This window comes from Hyaena hyaena, unplaced genomic scaffold, assembly GCF_003009895.1.
Source record: "Hyaena hyaena isolate Hyena2069 unplaced genomic scaffold, ASM300989v1 scaffold_981, whole genome shotgun sequence".
Lineage (NCBI taxonomy): Eukaryota > Metazoa > Chordata > Mammalia > Carnivora > Hyaenidae > Hyaena > Hyaena hyaena.
In genome coordinates, this window is record NW_024081614.1 from 91,578 (window position 1) to 109,760 (window position 18,183).

The 18,183-nt window shown below is 57.9% G+C and overlaps 2 protein-coding genes across 3 annotated transcripts in view; both read right to left on the reverse strand.

Moving 5' to 3' along the window:
- LOC120223339 (solute carrier family 22 member 1-like) overlaps positions 1-3,807 on the reverse strand; it is a 28,155-nt gene extending 24,348 nt beyond the window's left edge. For both annotated transcript variants that reach the window (XM_039221403.1, XM_039221404.1), the window contains exon 1: positions 3,329-3,807. In XM_039221403.1, the coding sequence (XP_039077334.1) occupies positions 3,329-3,739 (411 nt within the window). In that variant the 5' untranslated portion in view covers positions 3,740-3,807. The remainder of the gene's footprint in view (positions 1-3,328) is intronic.
- A 9,267-nt stretch (positions 3,808-13,074) lies between these two features.
- IGF2R (insulin like growth factor 2 receptor) overlaps positions 13,075-18,183 on the reverse strand; it is a 101,485-nt gene continuing 96,376 nt past the window's right edge. The window contains exons 46-48 of the mRNA XM_039221405.1: positions 16,562-16,714; positions 15,484-15,553; positions 13,075-14,928 (exon numbers count right to left, since the gene is read on the reverse strand). Of these exons, the coding sequence (XP_039077336.1) occupies positions 14,512-14,928; positions 15,484-15,553; positions 16,562-16,714 (640 nt within the window). The 3' untranslated portion in view covers positions 13,075-14,511. The remainder of the gene's footprint in view (positions 14,929-15,483; positions 15,554-16,561; positions 16,715-18,183) is intronic.

Consider the following 18,183-nt stretch of genomic DNA (forward strand, 5'->3'; position numbering starts at 1 on the left):
CCCCAGCCTCCGTGTCTCTAACTGTCCAACTACCTTTTCATGGCCTCCACCCACGCAGTCCACGAGGGCATTCTGTCTCCAATGGCGCCGAAGCCACGGGGCAGGTCTTTGTCTTTCGCTCGGATCTCCGCAAGGGGCGAGTCTGTGAGATGTCCCTGGCACGCCTCCTGAGATGCCCCGGGACATCCTGCCCTTGGACTGTGCACAAGCGGGGGAGGGGGGGCTCACAGCTTGAGGGAGGTGCCCCCTCCTACCACCGCCTGCTGCTGAGATCTCTGCCCCCCACCCCTACGCCAAGGATCTGTGTCTATAGCCACCTGCTGTGCCCCGGGCCCCCCAAATTCACACCCAACCACTGCCGTCTAGCACACGTGTGCGCACCGGAAGGCAGGCCCAGCCCTCAGAAAAGCCTGGGGCTGTGTTGAGTAGGGGCCGCCGGATGGGCCTCTGAGCGCAGTCACCGTTCCTGCAGGGCCTGGTGTGTTGGGCACAGTCTCGAGAGCAGTGGGCAGTGCTCTCCACGCCCGTCTGGTCCCAGGAACCCCCAGGGTCCTTGTCAGAGGACAGATTGCTGTGGGTGCGGTGTCAGCAGATCTCGGCGACCCGGTGAGTTTGGAAACTGCGATGTAAGTGCCCCCATGACCTCGGGCTGAGGCCCTTTTCCCACCCCTGCTCACAGGCAGGGGAAGCCTGGGCTTCCGGGCCTGGAGAGGGGCCTCACAGCCCGGTGGGGGGCCGGCCCCAGACAGGGGACGCCAAGGGCAGGAAACTGCACATTCCTTCCCCAGGGGGAGCCCAGCCGCTGTCTCTGGCTTGGAGGGAAGTGAGGCTGGGTGTTCAAACCAGCTGGCTCAGCACCTCCCTTGAGCAAGTTCCAACGTCCAAGGCAAGGCTAAGTTAACAATTATTTTTGCAGAAATAAATCAGCAACGTGAATCCTCTGAGGATAAGCTTCAGTTTAGGACGAGGAGCGGAGGCAACGGCGGTTTTCAAGCAATCGGGAGGGAGGGGGAGAGGAGAGGGCGATGCTTCGAGCCCCTGGTCACCTCAGCAGAATCCCACTGTCCCTCAGACTCAGCAGGGCCCCCAGGGCACCCTTTCCCAGGCAGCCACCGCCTCCCGGCCCCCTCCCCCCCGGCACACAAGGGTTCCAGGATCACCTTGGCTCCCCCCAGTGCTTAGATCTAGGGGTCCCCTGCTGCCACGGACAGGGAGGGGGGGCCAGGTCCTGAGCTATCTCAATCCTCCCACCTCCACTCCTCCCTGCTGCCCCTGCCTCTTCCCCACACCCCCTCTGCAGTCACCTCCACCTCCCAAGCGGCTGCTTCTCTGATGTCCAGGCTCTGATTCAACAGCCTCCATCGCCCACCCCCCAGATCCCTCAGGTGAGCTGGGGCCCTTCCCCGCAGCCCCGGCCAGGTCTGTGTCTCCCCCTGCACTCTAACTCGTGTCCCTGACCTTTCTCACTGGGGCTCCTTTCTGGGCCACCTGAGTGCCCCTGTACTGGGGATGCCCCCGGGCCATTCCCAAGCTCCAGCCAGAACTGTCTTGCTCTTCTGCCTCAACAAGGCCAAATGTCCACATTTGTTGCCTCATTTAGGAAAACAAAAAACAACAAAAAACCACAGGGTGCCCGGATGAATTTGAATTTCAGATAAACAACACATATATATATTTAGTGTAAGTACCTCCCATGCAATATTTGTCTTCCCTGCCTCGGTATCAAATATTGCACATCTGGGACATAATTATCTTTAAAAAATCGTTGGTCATTTATTTGAAGTTCAAGTTTAACTCGGTGTCCTGTGTTTTATCTGGCCACCTCTCTGGGGGACTCTGCTCTTGCCAAAGGGGAGACACCATCCTCATTCACTCCCCGACCTCTCCACAGAACCCTGAATCTGTGTAACAGCTCATTGTCCCCGAGAGGCACCAGATCCTTCTCCCCCGAGCCTGGGCCAGTGCCCCTCCCCCCCCCCCCCCGTTTCCTCTCCTCACCACTCAGAATACACCCGAGGTTCCAATCAAATGCCACCTCCTTCCAGAAGGCGCCCATGATAAGTTCAGCAGCGAGGATACCCCTCCTTGGAGCCCACTGGCCCCTGTGTGTCTGCCCACACGTGGTCCTGGGCACTGGTCTTAATCTCCCCGCCTCCCTCACTGCCCTGGAGAGAAGCTCGCAGCTTCCTCCCTGTCTCCACCCCAGCACCACGGCAGCGCTGGGGCAAAGGCTCAGACACGTTTATCAAGTGAACAGATGAAGGAGTAAATGAACCAATGAAGAATCGATTGCTTCTGCCCGTTTACTAGCACCTCTTTGCGTAGCTTCTGGCTCTTGGCTTCAACGAGCGACCTCAGTGCTAATTTCTAAGTCCCCCCCACCCCATCACAATGCAACACTTTCAAAAGGATGCATGAAAGGAAAAAACTCTGGTGGCTTTTTACTAAAATATTCTCAAAGCACAACCCAGAAATAACTCACTGAACTATGCAAGCAGGACCCTCTGACACCATCACCCCATCCCGTGGGGCCACCTAGTGCAGCTCAGCTCATGCTTGTCAGCGGTTACACCATCTTCAGCTGAACTGCCCAACACTACAGGGCAGGTCACTGCCATCCCTGGAGAGGAAGCTGAAGCTCAGAGATGCGGGGTAACCTACTCAGTGACGCCCAGCTCCTCCGGACCAAGGCTGGGATTAAAACAGTCTGACTCCAGCGCCAGGGCGGCCTCCCCCCCTCCCCAGCCACATGAAGCCCTCACATGCCTGTACCTCTTGAGTGGAGGAAAGGGGGCCCCCGCTAATTCCAATGGTAGGGAAGCCGTACCCTAAGCCAATTCAGCAGGCTCTTGGAGAAAGAAGCCAGTGGGGCAGAAAGGAGCCCGTCTCCCCGTAGACCCATGTTCAAACAATCCAGCTCAGCCTGGCCTGCCGAGGTCTCTCTGACCTTCAGACTCCTTCCCTAACACCCAGAGTCCGTGGAAGACTAGACAAGGGAAGAGTGGGAAGCATCCAGGACAGAACTGGATGCTTTTTGTTTGTTTAATATTCATTTATTTGGGGGTAGGGGAGGGGCATAGAGAGAAAAACACAGAATCAGAAGCAGGCTCCAGGCTCCAAGGTGTCAGCACAGAGCCCGATGCGGGGCTTGAACTCACAAGTCATGAGATCATGACCTGAGCTGAAGTCTGATGCCCAAGTGACAGAGCCACCCAGGCGCCCCAGAATTGGACATGTTCTAAGTGCTCGGTGAATAGAACTCTCCTCCCTTTCCCATCCCCCGCCTCTGAAACCCACCTGCCCCCCAAAACACAGGGCCGGCTCTCACCTCTGTCACGATGGACGAGCCCTGCGTGTCGTACACCCAGCCGTGGCGACAGGGGCCCAGCGGCAGGTCGCTCCTGTTGTCCGCCAGGCCGGCCAGCGGGTCCACGCAGCTGAGGGCGCTCTGGTTCCAGTCCACCTCGTAGCGGCGGCACTGGAGAGGGGAAGCCTCGCCCGCAGCCCCCGGGCCGGGCACCGTGTAGTTCAGCTCCTCTGCCAGGCTCCAGCCGCATCGCCGGCTCAGCTCGGCCACCCCGGGGCTCAGGCAGCGGTGATCCGGGCTGAAGGCCAGGAAGACGATGCCCACATAGAGGGGGGCGAAGGCAGCTGACAGCAGGCATAGGGTCAGGAAGATTTGCTTCTGGAACCAGCCAAACTCCCCAACCTGCTCCAGAATGTCATCCACAGTGGGCATGACTGGACCGGCACCCTCATCACTTTGGCCAAGCTGCTCCGGCGGCGGTGGCCAAGGTCAATGTCTCATGTCGGCTTCTCTGCAACAGGCTGGTTTAAATTGCTGTCCAAGCATGCTCTACCTGGAAGCCAACCAACTGGAAATAATCTTTCACCCGACGGCGCGGGTGTCCGGCAAGGGCGAAAGGCAGGAGGGTGCCTGGCCACATGCCTTGCGGGGAAGCAAGGCAACGAGGCTGAGGTTCTAATTCTCTGGGCGTTAGAGGAGAAAGCTAGAGCCTGTCAGGTAACCCCCAGCCCCCAGTGGTCTCTTTAGAGCTCTTCCAGAGAGATTACTTAAAAACTTCTTTTTATAATCCAGATAAATCAAAGGTAGTACAGCTTCAGGTGCTGTGCGATCCAGCACTCATACTCCTTCACCTAGCTGGCCTGGCCCTAAGCGTGGCTCTGCTGAGCACCACATCCTATTTGTCTCCAAGGGGTCTGCAGGCCAGCATCTCGTGGAAAAGGAAGTCACCAACGAGCTTCAGACTCGGCCACAGGCTCAGACTCGGCCATCAGCCAGGTAATAATAATGACAAAAGCATCAGCCTCCAATTTAGGGCTCTGAATTGTTACCAGGTCATGACAGCCTTCAAGGTCAATGCTACAACTCTCCCCATGGCACAGCTAGGAAAATAGCGGCTTGAGGAGCTAACAGCAACCTCCCGAGTTCTCACCGTCCTTGAACTTGAACCTTATTCTGCTCCAGAGCAACATCCTGAATTTCTTAATTTGCCCTTAGTTCACGAACTCCTCTGTCAGTTTGTTTTTTTCACTCAACAAACATTCACCAAGTCCCTATAGGTTTCAGGCAGTGCCAGGCTCTGGGACACAGATGGGGTAGCTTCTAACTCCAAACAGCGTTCAGTTCAGGGGGGATAGACTCACAGAGGGACAGCTCAAGCAGAGGGCACTAGGGGAGCCCCCAAAACGGGCCCCTCAGCCAGCCACGCACCTTATACCCAGTGGGTTGACACAGTGGGGGGAGGGGGAAGAGCAGGAAGTGATGAAAGGCGGGAAGGGCGTGGCAGGCAGACATAGGACGGTGGCCTCCCAATGACCCTGCCTCCTGGCAGTCGCACCCTGGAGTAGGCATGGGATTCAAGACTGGCTGGTCCCCACAGAACACAGCAAATGTGGCCATGCCACTCCCAGGATTACATCAAGTGCAGTTTAACAGCCACCTGGCCGGCGTCCGTCTGCCCACTGCTGGCTGGATGAAGCAGGTGGCCCTGTGCGGGAGTCCACAAAGCAAGGAGACGAGGCGCCGCCGGCTGACAGAGACCCTCAGTCCGGCAGCTGCGGGTCCCACGTGGCTTCAGAGGCAGATCTTGCCCCAGACTGCCTTATGCGGCTCCACACCAACGGACAGGGAGAAAGGGTGTGGGCTCCTCAGGGCAGCAGGGCCTCGAAACATGCAGCGCTGGGGCTGGGGCTGGTGAACTGCGCTCCACGCACGCCCCCCTGGGAGCCTGTGTGCTGGGCGGACCTCCAAGGCCGGGGCACTGGCAGCGGGGCCTGGCTCGAGCAGCAGCTCCCTAGGCCCGTCCGCCTGTGCGCCAGCCCCTTGGCTGCTCTTGGAGCAGGGGCCGGGCAGGGGGACAGCCTGTGCCAGCCGGGCCCCCCAGGCCCTCGTCCCGGTTCCCCGGGCCCTCCTCAGGGGAACAGGACAGGGAGCTGCCCCCATAAGGCGGAGCTGAGAGCCGGCATAGGGTCCTCAGGCCCCACCTGAGAACCACAGGCAGAGACTCCCACATCCTGATTCTGCATTTCCCCAGGAGGTGGGGGGGGGGGCGCGCAGGGGGTGCTGACAACGGGGGGCTGGGAGCTGGCTATTAACAGGCCATAGCTCTGCCGAAGCACCACAGGCTGAATGGGAGCTCGGCCTCTGGCTTTCTGGCTAACCAGACCTTTAGCCTGGGGCGCATGGACCAACCAGGGTGGTGGGAGAGCCTAGCTCCCCAAACAAACCCCCTGCCCCATCTCCTCACCCCAACATAGGAAGTTTCCCAGGGCCCCGTGGGACCTCACCCAGAGCCATCACCTGCCCAGGGCAGGCTCCCAGCTGCTTGATTGTAAAACCACCTGACACCCAGGAAACGGGGTCGAGGGGCTGTCTGGGCACAGGGTGGGACCCCACGAGCCCCACCAGAGCTGCTGATGGCGGACAGCGGGATGCCACCAGACAGGAAACCCCTTCCCCCACCCCCTGCCATGTCCGCCCCAGGGGTGGAGCCCTTTGTTTCTGGGACTCTCCTCTCTGCTGCCCGGGCACTGGCAGCTGGCAGCCCGCTGGTTTGGTAAAATACGGCCCGCCTCCAGGGGTTGTAGCCCTTGAATCCCCCTGCTCACCGGGCTGCTGCCAGGGGCTGACACTTGCCGGGAGGGCAGGAAGACCCCAGGCAAACCGCCCCTAGGGCAGGACCTCACCCACTCCCAGCTGAAAGGCAGGCCTTCCCGCTGGCGTGAGATCGTGGGAAATGTGTCCGGTCTCTGCCGCAGGTTCCCGGCACGGAGGAAACCCTGCCAAATTCCTGGGTGATAGGAGTGTCCTTCGTTCTAACGAGGTGACAGTGGATGGCTCCCGTCATGGGGAAGACCAAGCCATGATTAGAAGCTTGGAACTTTCAGCCTGACCCCCATTCTCTTGAGAAGCAAGAAGGGCTAAAAGTGGCGTTCGTGATCCATCAAGCCTACATGAGGAAGCCTCTGCGAGAAACCCAGAAGAATGGGGTTTCGAGAGCTTCCTGGCTGGTGAACACTGGTGAACACACCCACCTCGGGGGCTCACACACCCCATCTCCACGGGGACAGAAGCTCCCCACGCTTGGGACCCTCCCAGACCTCGCCCTGTGTATGTCATCTGGCCGCTTGTCTGCGTCCTCCACCCTTCAGTAAACTGGTAAGTGTGTTCCCCCGAGTTCTGTGAGCTGCTCTAGCAAATCAACTGAATCCAAAGGGGAAGAAGTTATGGAGGCCCCCCGACTTTGTAGCCAAGTCGGACAGAACTATGGGTAACCTGGGGACCTGCGACTTGCCATTGGTATGTGAAGTGGGAGGCAGTCTTATGGGACTGAGCCCCTAGCCTGGGGCGGTGGAGGGGGGAGTAGTGGGGGGCTCTGATGCTACCTGCGGGTCGACCACATCAGAACGGAGTTCAGTGTCAGGACTCCCCGCTGGTGTTCCGAAGAGTCGCTTGGTGTGGGGAAAAGCCCCACAGGTTTGGTGACCAGGAAAGGCTCTGGGTGTGTGGCAAGGGAGAGCCACGGGAGGAAAACAAGCGGCTTTTTCTAACACAAACCCGCTGGCTCCAAACGTCCTGGCTGCCCTCTCCCTCCACCCGGGAAGCAGCCAGAGAGCAAAGGTCCAGCTTTCGACACATCCTGGGGAGAAAGTGAGGCCCCTTCCTGCCCCCACCCCCTGCCAGGGGCCACTGCAGCCAGCCAGGCCTGACACCCCTGCTCGTCTCTCCCTGGAGAAGGCATCTCCCTGGCCCTGGGCAAAGGCTCCCCTCCCCCTCCCCAGCGCGCTGGGCGCCCTTCCTTTTGCTCCACTCTGTTCCCATCTCCCACTCCCTGGGTCAGTGCCACCTCGGGTCATCAGCAGGGCGCAGGGGCTGCCCCCAGGCCGCAGGGCTGTCCTGGCTGCAGGCCTGCTCACCAGCCCTGGGTCTGTGATGTCCCTCTATGTGCCATCAGGAGGGGACCGCCGTGGTGGGGGCAGACCTCAACCCCCAGCACTTTCTCCAAAACAGCTCCTTCCTCCTAAGGTCCTTCAGGGGCAGTTGTTAGCCTGCGCTGAGGAGTGTGGAAGCCACCAGAAATGAGGACCCAGCATGGGAGCCACGGTAAAGTTCCACTCAGTCGGTCGTCCACGGTGTTGCCTTCCTTAGGGCCTCGGGCTGTTGTCTGCAGCACAGCCCCTCCCCCACCTCAGGGCCTCTCCGATGAGTGTTTCCCCCACTCAAAGCCCCAGCCAGGGAGGCCGCGGGGCTGGACGCGTCCCCCCAGAGCCTGCCCCGAGGACAAGACAGAGGGGCCTTCAGTCTCCACCCCCCTCTCCAGGCACTGCAGCCATCTGGACCCAATGACCTGGGTCTGCCGGGCTCGTCCGGGACGGTCTTCTTGTCCCACCCATTCCAGCGTCCACACAAGACGGAAGCCACCCATTAAATCCCTCCTTACTCCCCCCCCCACCCCCACCCCGGGCTCAGAGGGCTGAGCACGCCCAGACGTCACCACCTGGCTAGGGGCTGCTGGGAGCAGGGGCTAGCCCGGCACACAGGACAGTGGGGCCCGGGGCCACGGGTACCACCTGGCCTCTACTCCCGGTTCTACTCCCAGCTGGGTGCCAGCGCCCTCCCACATCCCCAAGGGATCAGTGTCCGAAGCCTCAACGTCAAAGCCCGCTCAGCTCTCAACGACCCACCCACACCCTGTCCCCACAAGAGAACCCACAAAACCACCTGTGGTTCACTCAAAACCGTCAACCACTCAGTCATGCCTTGATGGGCACGGAGGCGATGACGGGTCGCAGCGGGGCAGCCTAGGCTAGGCTCCTCGGCCACCGCACAGCCACGGGTCACTCTCGCTGTGTCTGCTGACCGGCTGGCCCCTCCAGGAGAGCGGCTGGGCCTCTGTCCCCCGACTCCTGCCTCAGGGCTGCCGGAACGGAGTAGCACGGGCGGTCTGGGAGGCTGAGGTCACAGGCATCCATTGTCTCGTGGTTCCGGAACTCCAAAACCAAGCGGGGGGGGGTGGGGGGGGGACAGGGTAGCTCCTTCAGGGCGGGGAGGGAGAGCCTCTCCTTGGCTTGCAGACGTCTGTCCCATCCCTGTGTCTTCACATCACAAATTTTCCTTTTATAAGGACACCAGTGACAGTGGACAAGGCCCCACCCCCCGACCTCATTTTAGCTTGATCACTTCCGTAAGGACGGTCTCACTGAGGTACTAGGGGTGAGCACGTCAACACAGGAATTCTGAGGGACGCGACTGGACCCCTGACCATCTCGACACGCCAGCACTCATGCGTGAAGGGTAACAGGAAAAGGTCAGAAGCGCCACGCCTGGGATACAGAACCCGGTCACTGTCAGCTCCCTGGGGAAGCTGACCCGAAGTGGGGAGCAGTGTTGGGGGCACAAATGGAGGGGCAGGGCCATGGGGAGGGGCAGGGGCTTCCTTGGGGAGAGCAGGCTCCGAAGTCGTGTGCACACGTCTCTTGGGCCCTCACCATTGTCGTACAGAGAACGCCACACCTGTTCTGTGCGACCCTCAGGAAAACCGTGCACCTCGGTGACAGCATTTCTCAGGGGACAGACGGGCCACATGCCACCAGCCTCCCCAAGGGGCCACGGGCCAACATGTGGAGAGCGCTGCATACCCTACCCTCTTGGGAGATTCACCGGACACATTTTTTATCGTAATCTAAGCCAGAGCTCAGAGAGGTCTTACGGCAAGAAGGGCTGTCGACTCAGGATCCTCCAAAGCCACTTGGACACAGACCCTTTCCAGCGTTTGTAGCACATCTACCAAAATCAGACAGAGCAAGGGGTCCACGGGGCATACTTTGGGAAACGCCACTTTATGACAAGACTTTCTGGTTTAAGTATGATCCTGTTCAACCTGAGGTCCGTCCCCCATGCTTTCCTGAAAACAAATCCTAAATCTGCATCATGGAGTGGAGCAGAGCAGGGGGGGGGGGGGGGGGGGGGGGGGGGGGGGGGGGGGGGGGGGGGGGGGGGAGAGGCCGAGCGGCGCTCCACAGGGAGAGGGGCCCGTCAGGGTGTCAGACCCCAACGTGAGGAGGGCAACCTGACGTGTCAAGGCCATGAAAGTACAAAGATTGAGGAATTTTCTGGACTGAAGTGAAACTGAAAAGACATAGCAACGAAGTACAACATAGGATTCAGAATGGGGTACTTTTCCTGAAAAAGGCACTGCTATGACCACTGCGGACACGTGAGCCGGACCTGAGGCTCAGCTGGGAGGGATGCACCCACCGCCGTGTTCTGGGTGGACGCATCGCGGTCCCGCGGGACGATGCCCTGAGGTGTCCAACAAAGGGGAGGCATCAGGGAGGCAGCTCACTTTCAAGTCGTTAGAGGAAAGAAAGTTCCTTGTCCCGTTTGTTCAAAACCTCTGTATGTTCTGATTATCTCCAAATTTAAAAAAAAGTCTGAAGGGGCGCCTGGGTGGCTTAGTCGGTTAAGCTTCCGACTTTTGCTTAGTCATGATCTCGCAGTTCGTGGGTTCGAGCCCTGCATCGGGCTCTGTGCTGACTGCCAGCTCAGAGCCTGGAGCCTGTTTCAGTCTGTGACTCCCTCTCTCTCTGACCCTCCCCTGCTCACGCTGTCTCTCTCTCTCTCTCTCTTCTAGAAATAAATAAAAATATTTTTAAAAAAAGTTTAAAAAAAAAAATTAAAAAAAGTCTGAAGCCAAGGGTCACCAGGTTGGTCTGGGACCCTGGTCCTCAGGTCCTTTCAGGGCACTGCACCCCACTGTGTGGGTCACCAGCCCCCCGCTGTGCCCTCCAGGACAGGGCTCCCCAAATAGGCCATGAGCTCAGCCGGGGCTCCGAGGTCTCGCCCTGTCCAGGGGGAATGACGGCCAGGGCCATTTGTGCAATCTCGTTTTCCTCGGACACAGTTATCAAAATAACATTATGGGGAATTTTTTTTTATTGAATTTGATTTGCAAGCTGGTCAAAACACAAAATAGAATAAGCGGTGAAGAAACAGGAGTAACAGTTGACAAGCGGAGTGGTGGTCTTTTCCTCTGTCTTTAAGAGAGCAGTTTGTTTCCCCCAGGACTCCCTCCACTCGGGCTGGAAGCCGGGGGTCCGCACAGCCGAGGCGGCCCCCACCGCCTTCTGAGCATCAGCACATCTTCGTTCCCTTCTCCCACCAATGCTGGCCCGTCTGCAGCGCGCGCTCCTTACTGTGACGTTCAGGGGACACCTCAAGTCCCAGGCCTGCTCCAGCCTCTCCCATCCGCCCGGGGTGCCGTCCCTCCGCCTGCCCGGCCCAGCACCCAGCCCAGCACCCACAGCGGCCCCACTCACGCTTCCTGTGGGGAGGGGATCATTCATCATCCGCTCAGCCCACTCTCCCAGGCTGCAGCAAGGCTAGCCCGAGGGCGAGGCTCACCCCAACTCAGTGAAGTGCAGGTGGAGAAATAAGGCTGTGTGAAAGCACCTGAGTCGTGGGGGAAGGGGATCTATTTAACCCTAACCTCGCCCAAGACACCTGCCCCCGACCAAGACACCTGCCCCCGACACGCTATCCCCTTGTGACCTACGACCCGCCCATCAGTTCTATGACGCACACGAAGGATCAGGTCACTCCAGAGCACGGTTTTGTTATTATTTTATTTCACCTTATTTAATTTTGTTTCTTTTATTATTTTTACCAACTGTAAACAGTCTTAGCTTTAGATGGAATTTTGCATTTATATTAAAAAGCTTGTGTGCCGGGGCATCTGGGTGGCCTAGTCGGTTAAGTGTCTGACTTTGACTCAGACATGATCTCACAGTTCATGGGTTCAAGCCCTGCGTCAGGCTCTGTGCTGACAGCTGGGAGCCTGGAGCCTGCTTCAGATTCTGTGTCTCCCCCTTTCTCTGCCCCTCCCCTACTCTGTCTCTCAAAAATGAATAAATGTTAAAAAAAAAATTTTTTAATCTTGTGTGCCAATTAGGAATCTGAAATTTTTTTTAAGTTTATTTATCTTGAGAGAGAGGGAGTTAGAGAGAGAGAGAGAGGCAGAGGGATAGGGAAACAAAAATCCCAAGCAGACTCCGAGCTGTCAGCACAGAGCCTGACACGGGGCTTGAACTCATGAACCATGAGATCCCAACCTGAGCCTAAATTAAGAAGAGTCTGACACTCAGTAGGCTGAGCCACCCAGCGCCCCCACCCCGAGTACTACTTTAAATACCCCGGTGGAGGGGCGCCTGGGTGGCTTAGTCGGTTAAGCGTCCGACTTTCTCTTGGGTCATGATCTCGCGGTTCGTGGGTTCGAGCCCCGCGTCGGGCTCTGGGCTGGCTGCCAGCTCAGAGCCTGGAGCCTGTTTCAGTCTGTGACTCCCTCTCTCTCTGACCCTCCCCTGCTCATGCTGTCTCTCTCTCTCTCTCTCTCCTAGAAATAAATAAAACATTAAAAAAAAAAAAAATTTTAAATACCCCGGTGGAGTCAGCCTTCCTGCAGGGTCGTGAGCACTATACGATCTTAGCAGTTAGCAGAGAACTGATTTCAAACATTTTTAAACGTTCCTAGCAGAGCAGATTTCTACCTTACGGTGGATTTTCCTCGACACACGGTTTGCCTACCTCATGCTTATCCGCCATTTACTCCACATCTCTGCCGTCCTTGAGCAGTCTCAAAAGGGCCTAGAAAAGCTGATTAAAAGGAAACTGAGTTTCAAGGCTGTACTCTTATCAATAAAGTCACTTCTGAAAACATCACAGTTCTATCTGCCGTCAGAGCACGTTTTCCCGCAACTACCTACCACGGCAGCTGGCGAGGACAGGGACTGTCTTCCGAGCCCAGGGGCAGCTCCAGTCCAGGTCCCTAAGGGCCAGAGCAAACACCCCCCCACACACGGGGCCACGTGTCCCCTCCACCTGCCGGCCACAAGCTGTGCACTTGGCCGGCAGCCAGGAGTACAAAGACCACCCCCCCTCCCGTGGCCAAGTTCACCAACGGGGCCAGCGCAGGACTACAAGTGGCCTTCCTGACCTCCTGCCCGAGGGGCCTTCCTGTGCCCTAGAGGGAGAGGGTGCTGGGAGATCAGCCCCCTGGGCACAGTGCCTGAGCACCAGGGACTCCTGGGTGGCAGCATACACTTTTCTAAGGCCCAAGTGTCCGTTTCAGAAGAAACGTCAAATCCTAAAGTCACTGCAACTGGATAATGAACAAATGAGGAGGAGGAAGGGAGGGATGTTGACTCCAAGAAGTCAGATTTGACGCCTGTAACTTTTTGCTTTGTCTGCTTTCCTAATAACACCTAGAAAGCTCTTGTTACTGGTCGGGGCGACAACTGTCCGAAGAGAAACCGCGACCCCCGTGACACACAGGGCAGCTCGCCCACGGGCTCGCTCTGGGAACCTGGGCATACCCTGAGGTCCGCTTCCCTGCAAGGAGGGATGGCATGACATGTGCCGGGAGCCGGACAAAGGCAAGGCGCCCCGGGCGCTAACACGAACTCGGGCATCTGCTGCAACGACACAGAACAGGCGGGCGGCCAGACTCGGCAACATGCTGGGCAACTTGTAAGGAAACAGCGGTACCACCCGACTAATAATTTATCTTTTATTGAAATTGTTGAATACTTTATATTACAGTAAATTTGATTGAAAAAAAATGAGGAAAAGAAATTGATTTTAAAAAATACACTCATGTCGAAATCAAATTAGCCAGCCAGAGTACAAACCAAGGAACCACCGGAGGGTGGTTTCTTCAGTACATGAATACCACTGAGTCTATGTACAATTCTATAATTCGAGAAAATTCATTCATTAAACACTTCGCGAAAGGTGCCAACAGCGAGGGAGGGACAGCGGCTCCGCCCTCCAGTCCCGCAGCACGGAGAGGCCGACCCAGCACCCCCAGAGCGGGATCCCCAAGTGCAACACGAGGGCAAGATGCTGGCCCGTCGGCATTCATGCAATTTCCGTAAGTCACGCACTGTGCAAATTAAGGCTTCTTATAGGTCGGATGGTTGATAAACACTTTTTTTTTTTTCTTAAAAAAATAAGCACAGTAAAGGTGGTGTCATGAGAACCTGAAGAGATGAGACCCATCCCCCAAATCTGGAAGAAAGTTATTTCCTCTGACATCTCAACTCCATCCTCACACATACACACAAATCATCTTTGGCTGGGTTGTTTGAATTCGCCAGCCGGCGAAAGAAAATACTGGTAAGTGTGCTCTGTGCACCTAGGATTGAGGATGTCATGCAAAACGCTGCAGCCGTGACTGACTAAGGGCAGAGAGCAGGCGAACCCTCCAAAGCCTAGGCACTCGGGGACCCTGCGCGCGCGGGTGCGCGTGCACATGTGTGTGTGCACATGTCCATGTCCCCTTAAGAAACAGGAAGCAAAAAGGAAGGGACAGACTGGAGCATTCTAACTTACAGGCTACGTTATTGACCAGTTCAAGATCTCATATGGAACTTTCTTCGCACACCGACAGCTTCCCCTGCTGACCAGGGACGAACCACGGTGACCCCCGCCGTCACGAAGAAACTGTCGGCTTGTTTGTTTTTGTGTTTTTTTTGTGGGTTTTTTTTTTTTTTTGTATTTTTCCTTTTTTGCAAACCTGAGTAATTGTCAAAGTCAATAAATAGGAGGAGAGAATTAAATGCTAAAATATAATGGTCAAACACCCTACAGGGCCTAAAGCAGCAAGGGTTTTTCTCGAATACACAGCCCTCTGTTTCAAGAAGCGCCTGGCCCGGGCGCGTGTTACGAAGCGCGCGCGGCAGCCAGGCTTCTAACTGAGGACTGGGGACAAAACCCGGGGCCCCGCCCGGCCCCCACGACAGGGGCAGAGCCACGCTCCAAGGACCGTAAACCTGACCTCCTCACCCTCTCCCCCATCACAAAAACTCTTCCCTTTGGAGACAGTTCTTGTTAAAGGCAAAAAATGATAGAAGCATCATCGACTGAAGTCTTATTTGGTTGGAGGTGCCCGGCCACACCACGGCCCCGCGTCCCCTGCCGGCGCCGGGGGACTAGATGTGCAAGAGGTCCTCGTCGCTGTCGTCGTGGAAGGACGCCAGGCTGCCGGGGTGCGCGGGCTTCTGCTGGGCGGGCCTGGGCCGCCCCCTGCGGGCCCTGCCCCCCGTCACCTGCAGCCCCGCGCCGTCCGCGCTCTCCCGAAGCCCTTTCCTCTGCGCGCTCCTCCCGCGCTGTGCGCTCGCCGCCCCGGTCCCCCTGCCCGCCTGCACCTTCACCTCCGGGATGGTCAGGACCTCATCCTCGCTGTCCTGGTCGTCCCCATGCAGCGAGGTGAGGGCGTCGGCCTTCACAGACTTCGTGGTAATGTGGCCATTTTCCTGTCCTTCCTTCCCGGGCCTCGGGGTCGGCACCTGGATCTCTTCCATCAACCACTCAGTTTCGTTCTCATCTGCCTCCTCTTCCTTGTTCACCTGCAGGGGACGAGGCCAGACCCTGAGGCCCCCCCCCACCCCCACCCCACCCGGTGCTGCTCCTCCCCCCCCATCACCCTCCCTTCCAGGCCCTGCCTGAGGGGCGGAGCCCTGCACCAGGCAGTCACCAGTTCTGGGTCCCCCACCCAGAGAGGAAGGGAGGGCTGGCACCCGCAGGGGGTGGGAGGGGCTGTGGGATCAGAGACGCCTGGGGCTGAGGGAAGCCTTCTAGAAAGCAACCTGGCTGTAGGATCAGGAGCCAGGAGCACAGCGCACGTTATCCAAACAACGCCTGTTTTGGAGAAATTTATCTGCAGGAAACCATCCAGATGCCAAATGCACACAAATGTTCATTATTTACTTATTTTTTAGAATGGCCGAAAATAGTAGAAGCCACTGAAATATTCAACAGTCTAAGAAAACCTGCTGTAACCACAATGACAAAAACTTCAGGGAAAAAAGGACAGGAAGTGTGTTTGGTTCAAAGCAATGGGTGACGTTTCCCTGGTCACGGGCTGACATCATCAGGCTGGGCACGGGGGCGGCGGACTTTACCTTCGAGTATTTGTAGGACACGTTTGCACTTCTCCTGCAGCAGCTGGTCAGCTTGCTCACCACCGTCTCCCTGTGAGGAGGGCAGTCACTGCGGGTGGAACCAGCCGGCGGGGGGGCGGGGGGGGTCCGCTGGGCCCGTCCCTCGTGTACGACCCCTCCCCAGCCAGGGCCCCTCTCATACCTGCCCCTCTGTGGCCCCTCCCTAGCCCCGGCCCCTGGCACACCCATCCCCCCCAGCCCCTCCCGAGTCCGCTACCAGAGCAGCCCACAGCCCCCGCAGGCACATCCCCCGGCAGCACTAAACCCACAGCAGCTGGGTTATAAACCAGCCGGTGAAAAGAACACCTCGGAATCAGATGGAAATGGGTTCAAATGCTGATTCCCCTCAGTGGGCCAGCAAGGGCAAGTGCAGGCTACCTAACGTGGGCTCCGGCTTGGTCTCAGACAAGCGCACGTATCCCACCACCCCAGCCACTGAGACCACGGGCGCCAACTCAAGCCCAGATGCTCTGCCCTCCTCTCCGGCTCAGACGGCCGCGCTCAGGACTTCCGCACGCCGCCTCCCGCCTCCAGGGAAGACCACACACAGGGCTTGCGGGCTCTGTGCCTCGTTCACGCATGGCACGAAAATCTGTGGGCTGGATGGACAGCCCCACATGGTGGCGAGCCCTTTTACCCAGAAACGGTGAGCCTGAGCCAAGGGGACGGTGTCACGCCTGGCACGCGGCAGGCGTCTAGTAAACGTGAAGAAGGGGTGAAGGGAGGGCCGTGTGGAGGGGTCTGCTGATCCGAAGGAAGTCTGCTCATAAAAGAGCTAATTTTCTGTCCATCTTTGGACATGGAAACCAACGTCCTAGAAACAGGTGGGCCAGGCTCAGCGCCTGTGGGCGTCTGCTACATGACATGGTCACCAGGGCCTGACTCGTACACTTGTGAGTCGGACGGCCACCTTGTCCCAGAAACACAGACATTTACATGACTTTGGAGACTGCTTCCATGGTTGTCTCACACACACACCCCCCCCAGGACTCGACCTTGAAGCACCGGCCTCGGGGCACACCTGATCCCCTCTCCTTACCTTCTCTCCTTCTTGTAAAGCAGCAAGGTCAGCAGACAGCCAGTGAGCGCCACCAGCAGCAGGCTCAGGACGGCCCCGACCGCCTGGCTTCTCTCCGACAGCCCCTTGTGCTCCTGCGTGTCCTCGCCTGCAGCGTCACCATCAAGGCCCACCCTGAAAGGAAGCCACGTCGTTTGGTGGCGTGCCACGGCAGCGACAGCCACAGCGGCTCGAAGCCCGGGACGTGGAGGACGGGACTGGACGACGTCCTCAACGAGACGGAGGCAGGACTGGAGAAGAGGGGGAGGCGCCGCCTGGGCTGTGCTGACGGCTCTTATGGAGGAGGGCAGGCGGCCTGCTGGGTCCTGGCCCGGCCCCCACCCCTCCCCCCACGGCTGACACACTCATCTTCCCAGGAGCGCAGCTCTCCTCTCTGGGGAGAACAGTGATCGCCGCCGGGAAGGCTTCCGTTCCCTGCGCCTCGTCTCTGGACACAGTGTCAGAGCCCACGGGGGCTGAGGGAACATGCACAGGACGCCGCACGCAGGCTGCCGCGTCCGGGAGGCGGGGCCCTCGACCTCCTCGACCGCCACCCGATGGCTAAGCCCCAATCAGCTCAGACCGCAGAGTCCAGCCCCCGTGGGGGAAAGAGCAGTGCGTGTCTATGACCTTAAACGCCAAGGAAAGTAGTGCAAATCAGCCAAGAGAAAACTAGAAACACCACAACACATCTTCTATTCAGAGAACCAGATGTCTGTGTAGTGACGGGTCACTTCTGAGCCCTTGGGCCTGGGCCTGGGCCTGCCCCCCCCTCCCCCCCTGCCCCGGGCGCTGGCGGTAACAGAACCTGCTAACCAAGTTCTTCCCGCCCTGGGAAGGCAGAGGCAGGCGCCAGGGACTACCTCGGCTGCTCGGGAGGAGAGAAGGCAGCTGATGGGCCACTCGTTGGGTGCTGAAGGTGCAGCTACCAGTTCAGAAAACCTCTCCTTTCAGACTGGGTCAGAGGGCAACTGACGGCTCAGTGCGTGAGGATGACTGTGCCCATCAGCATTCAGCCTGAGCCAATCCGACTCCAAACCAAGAAGAGGACCCCGGCGTTCCGTTCCAGCGTGGAGGCTGTGTGCTTGAGTGGGGACGCCCCCACGCGGGCTCTGCGGACCCCGAGACCCTGGAGCTTGCTCAGGAGCACCCCCGTGTCCCAGTGGGAGAGACACATAGTCACTCACTTCTAGGTGTTCTCTTTGCTATCTTTGGGTTCTCTTGGGAGCCAGGAATCGTTTTCAAGTTTGTTTTAGTTTCCAAATGTATTTCTACTTTTCAGTTAATTTCTCATCACTGGTTCTTAACTGCAGTGTGCGTGTGTGTGTGTGTGTGTGTGTTGTAAATTTTTTTACTGTTTATTTTTGAAAGAGAAAGAAGGAGAGTACGAGCAGGGGAGGGGCAGAGAGAGGAGGAGACACAGAATCTGAAGCAGGCTCCAGGCTCTGAGCAGTCAGCACAGCACCCTATGCGGGGCTTGAACTCAAGAATCTTGAGATCATGACCTGAGCTGAAGTCGGACGCTTAACAACACACCCCTGTGTGCGTTGTTTATGCAGTACCAATGTCTAGCAATCTGTTAAGACCTGTCTTGCATCTGCGTT